Genomic DNA, 4811 nt, shown 5'->3' with positions numbered 1-4811 from the left:
TCTTAGACTGTAGCTTTATCACTATTGTCTAGAATAGTCACAGACATGAAATTGACAATTTCATACTTCTGCCAGTCTGTGAAGCTGAAAATAATGAGGAAAAGAATTCAATGTTGGCACAATTTTTTTTTTTTTATCAAAAATACATTTATTTATCAAAAATAAAACAGAAAGTGCACAAGCCTCATTGTAATGCAGCTCAGTACAGTTAACCTGATATTTTTTACACAAATTATAACATTTGAATTGTGTGTTTATATTATTATTATTATTATTATTATTATTATTATTATTATTATTATTATTATTATTATTAATAATAATAATAATAATTCTTATATGAATGTAAAAATTTATTAAGGGCAAATTATTTGTAATTGCTAACACTTTTAGAAGCTTTACTGGCATGAAAATGAAGAATGAAGAAAATCATCTACAAATACACAAATTAGCTATACATTATTTTACAGGTTCAGTGTTTAAGTAAAAAAAAACAGCCCTGAGTAGACAAACTGTGCTGTTTAGTCTCTTAGTTCTCAGATGAGAGACACAAAAAGATTCAGATGGTCTTAATTTGATCTCTTCTATCCAGCAAATAGACTAAAATTACTAACAAAGCTCGCTACATTTGTTAATTCACTCAAGAGAAATAATAAATAAGAGCGCACCAGAAATCCTGCAGCGCTCGTGTGAGAACACAAGAGGGCGCCAGATAATGTACTTACAATCCTCTGGAAACTTTTTGACTATTTCACACTACATGTTACCCAGTCACTTTATTAGGAACACCATATTAATACTATTAACACTGTTTGCGCCCAGAACAGCCCCAGTTCTTCACTACGTAGATTACAGATGTGTCAGCTGCACATTCATGCTGCATAGCATTACTTCTCTTCTTTTTCACACTTTTTTCATTTTTGTAATCTTTCACTGTCCTGTTTAGGTGAATTTGTGTCCAGTTTCCTGATTTCTGGGCTGATGGGAGTGAAATCTGATGTGACATCTTCACAGGGTTTGTTCTGAGATACATTTTTCGTTGCAATGATTGTAGAGTGTTTCCATAACCTTCCTGTTAGCTTTGCCATTCTACTCAAAATTCTCTTATCAATAAGTCTTACTGGATGCCACACACTGTGTGTTTTTGCTTTTCATGCCATTCTGTGTAAACTGTAGACTGATGTATGTAAAAATGCCAAAAGAATAACAGTTTCAGAAATGCACAACACAGCCTTCAACTGATTGGATATTTGCCTGATTAAGCAGGTATACTGGTGTTCCTTATAAACTATCCAGTAAGTATAAGTATTAAGAAACATATAAACAATGCCCTTAATGTAACAACCTACATATATATTTACAATATCCCCTTTATATCTCTATATAAAGCAAATGTTTTAACTCACTCATTTCACATAAACATAAAAAAAAAAAAAGTTTTATCATGGAAACTGCTGATTTCTCACTCCTGTTCGTGGAGTTCACATAGATTTCTTGTAACACTGGCTTCACACATGAGTTTGATGGGAAGGTGTTTTTACCAAGGAAGCCAGGATTTTTTATAGGACTACTTTGTTCTCGAATTCAGTAACATTCATTATTTTAACCTTAGACTGGCCTCTATAAATCAGCCCTCTAATGCAAACCAAGGACTCTTTCAACTATATATGTGCAGATGGATTTTTACAACAATTTGCACATATATATTTCATGAATAAAATCCAATTATTCAAAAAAGTATAGTCTCGGAAAATAATGTGCTTAACTATTGCTTTTCTTGTCTCTAGCCTTAAAGGCAGCTTTTGTTTCTTTAATATTTATCTTTTGCCTGGCAATGCGGAAGTGCTTTTTAAAAAAATCATTTAAGGAGAATAAATGTGCCTTAATAGCTTTAAAGTAAAGCTTCAAAGGCACACCTTACTAAGTATAAATATTATACTGTATGCTTGAACATACCACTAGACCATAGTACATACACCAAGGAATTGAATAGTACCTTTTCCTGAGAGGGTTCTTAATTTTTTTTCAGATGAATGTTATTTACTTTAGGCCGTCTTTAACCTGTAAAATCAATTCCAGGAACCCAGTCCAGTCCAGATTTATTTCAGGAACGTAATCCAGCTATTCAAATATTACGTTCATTATTTTAATGTGTATGAAATGTTTTGGCTATTTATTGGAGTCATAGAGTTTTATTCCTGACCTTTTCCACCCACAGAACACATTATGTCCAAGTTGACAACATTTATAGGCCTACTTGTTTTTGAGTTACTGAGGTTTTTATTAACCTCATTTAATTCAAGGGACCAGTCAAATAGGCTAATAACTATAAAAACTTAATAATAAATGCATAATAACCTTCTCTGCTGAAACATCCCGTTTGGACCGGCTACAAGTTGCCAAAACACAGGCTGAGCTGATCGAAACTGGTAGTCCATATTTGCCTGGTGCTAAATTATTTTCCAGCTTTTTCAATATTGAAGAAATGTTTTTCCAATAAATGTTCTAATTGTATCAAGCTGGATTTATAAGTAGGTGGACTGTCTATATATTTTTTTTTATCATTATGAATAACCAAAATTACAAACCTATATATATAGGTTTACAAACCTATATAGAGCCCTGGGGAACCCAGATCCCACTTTGAGGACCACAGCTCTAATGCCACTCTTGATATGCTTGATATTTGGTGGTTTGTGGGTTTTTTGGTGGAGCTCACACATCTGTCAGCTTCCCTGTGTATTCATCAAAATTAAAATTACAATATATGGAGAAATTATCGTCATCTTTTTTATTTTCCGAGCACTCTGATTTAATGAGGGTGAATCCGCCTTTATGTACGCTGTTTTCATCAAAAGAGGCCACCGGTCGGCCGCAGGTCACGTGCGTGTACGTTTTGTGATCCTCCTCGTTGTTTTCCCGGTGATAGAAATAGCTAAAGTTGGACACGATGACAGGTACGGGCAGGGCAATAGTGAGCACACCGGCCACCGCACACATCGAACCTACGATTTTACCACCGACCGTGACGGGACTCATGTCCCCGTATCCCACTGTAGTCATGGTAACTACAGCCCACCAGAACGACTCCGGGATGCTGGTGAAGCTCGACTCGGAGTCGTCCACCTCAGCGAAGAAGACCGCGCTGGAGAACAGGACGATGCCAATGACGAGGAAAAAGATGAGCAATCCCAGCTCGCGCATGCTGGCGTGCAGTGTCCGGCCCAGGATCTGTAGTCCTTTGGAATGCCGCGAGAGTTTGAAAATGCGGAAGACGCGCACGAGGCGCACCACTCGGAGCACGGTCAAGGATGCGGCTTGCTGCGCGTTCCCTCGGTACTCTGAAAGCTCCAAACCAAGGGTTATGAAGTACGGCACGATTGCTACGATATCGATAGTGTTCATGATGTCTTTGTAGAAAGCGGACTTGCTCGGACACGATATGAACCTCATGAACATCTCGAAGGAAAACCACGCGATGCACAGCGTCTCGAGCAGGAAGAACGGGTCAGTGAACGGGTTGCCAGTCCAGAGTTCTTCAGTCGTCTCGTTAAATGTTGCGTGTCTATTCAGCCCATCGCCTGTGCCTCTGAATTCTGGTAACGTCTCCAAACAGAAAATGACGATTGAAACTAAGATGACCATCACTGACACAATGGCGATTAATCTGGCTGCTCGCGAGCTGTCGGGATACTCGAACAGGAGCCAGACCTGCCGCTGGAACTCGTTGGTGGGCATCGGGCGCTCCTCCTCTTTGCTAAGCCCTTCATCGTCGATGAAGCTCTGTACCACGGTCTCGTCGATTTCATAAAACTTTATCTCCTCCATGAAAATATCTACCGGTACGTTCAGGGGTCGGCGGAGCCTCCCACCGGACTGGTAGTAGTACAGGATGGCGTCGAAACTGGGCCGGTTCCGGTCGAAGAAGTACTCGTTCCGGAGTGGGTCAAAAAAACGGGTGCGTTTGTGCGGGTCACCCAGCAGTGTGTCCGGGAAGCGGGAGAGCGTCTTGAGCTGCGTCTCGAAGCGCAGCCCCGACACGTTGATGAACACCCGGTCACTGCCGTCCCGCTCGGTCACATCCGCGTCGCCCTGGAGCCGGACAGAGGGAGACGTGTGCACGGGCTCAGCCGAATCCACCGCCATGTTGCCCCCTCGGGCGTACCGCTTCTCGCTCCTCCACGATTTTCTCCCGCTCCACCAGTTTCTAGGGTCGGGCAAATCCAGCCTGACGATTTATGGCACAAACTCGTGTGGTAATAAAGTGACTGATTTCTGCAGGTTCCGCGTTGACGAATGCTTAAAAAGTATCGAAAACTTCCCCGTACTGCTGGGTGTGTGTGACTTAACCAGACCGCGCGCACACGTGGCAATACTGACGGGTCGGTCATCTCGAGCTCTTTAAACAGCAAAGCCCACCCTGACTATGATTGGCAAACTGACTCCTGGCCGGTGCCGTGCTCTTCAGGAAAACAAATGCTCATGTCACTGAGCAATGATTTAGAATCCAAGTGTTCAGACAAGACTACCCAAGACAGAAACTTATAACATTAATAAAATGTTACTGTAATGTTATGGATTCTAACAGTGTTTTCGATCTGTTGCAGTTCTGGGACACTTTCATAGAAAAGCAGGTTTTATTTTTGTAAATGAAAACCAGAAAAATGTATATAATTGGAGTAAAGTAATAAATAAATAAGATTGATAAGAGGGATATTAAAATTGCATTTGGGGGGAAGAAAAATAAAGGTGTTTATGGTATTTTATTATCAAAATCAACAACAGACTGCTTTCTATGACTTTCTTTTGTT

The 4811-nt window shown here is 40.2% G+C and overlaps 1 protein-coding gene across 1 annotated transcript; it reads right to left on the bottom strand.

Moving 5' to 3' along the window:
* Positions 1–380: 380 nt before the first annotated feature.
* LOC131357494 (shaker-related potassium channel tsha2-like) lies at positions 381–4272 on the bottom strand. Its single transcript, XM_058396476.1, has one exon. It carries the CDS (start codon positions 4144–4146, stop codon positions 2716–2718), a length of 1431 nt encoding a protein of 476 aa, XP_058252459.1. The 5' UTR covers positions 4147–4272; the 3' UTR covers positions 381–2715.
* Between the last annotated feature and the right edge of the window lie 539 nt (positions 4273–4811).

This window comes from Hemibagrus wyckioides, linkage group LG08 (genome assembly GCF_019097595.1).
Source record: "Hemibagrus wyckioides isolate EC202008001 linkage group LG08, SWU_Hwy_1.0, whole genome shotgun sequence".
Taxonomy (NCBI): Eukaryota; Metazoa; Chordata; class Actinopteri; order Siluriformes; family Bagridae; genus Hemibagrus; species Hemibagrus wyckioides.
This window is presented reverse-complemented; position numbering and strand designations above follow the sequence as displayed.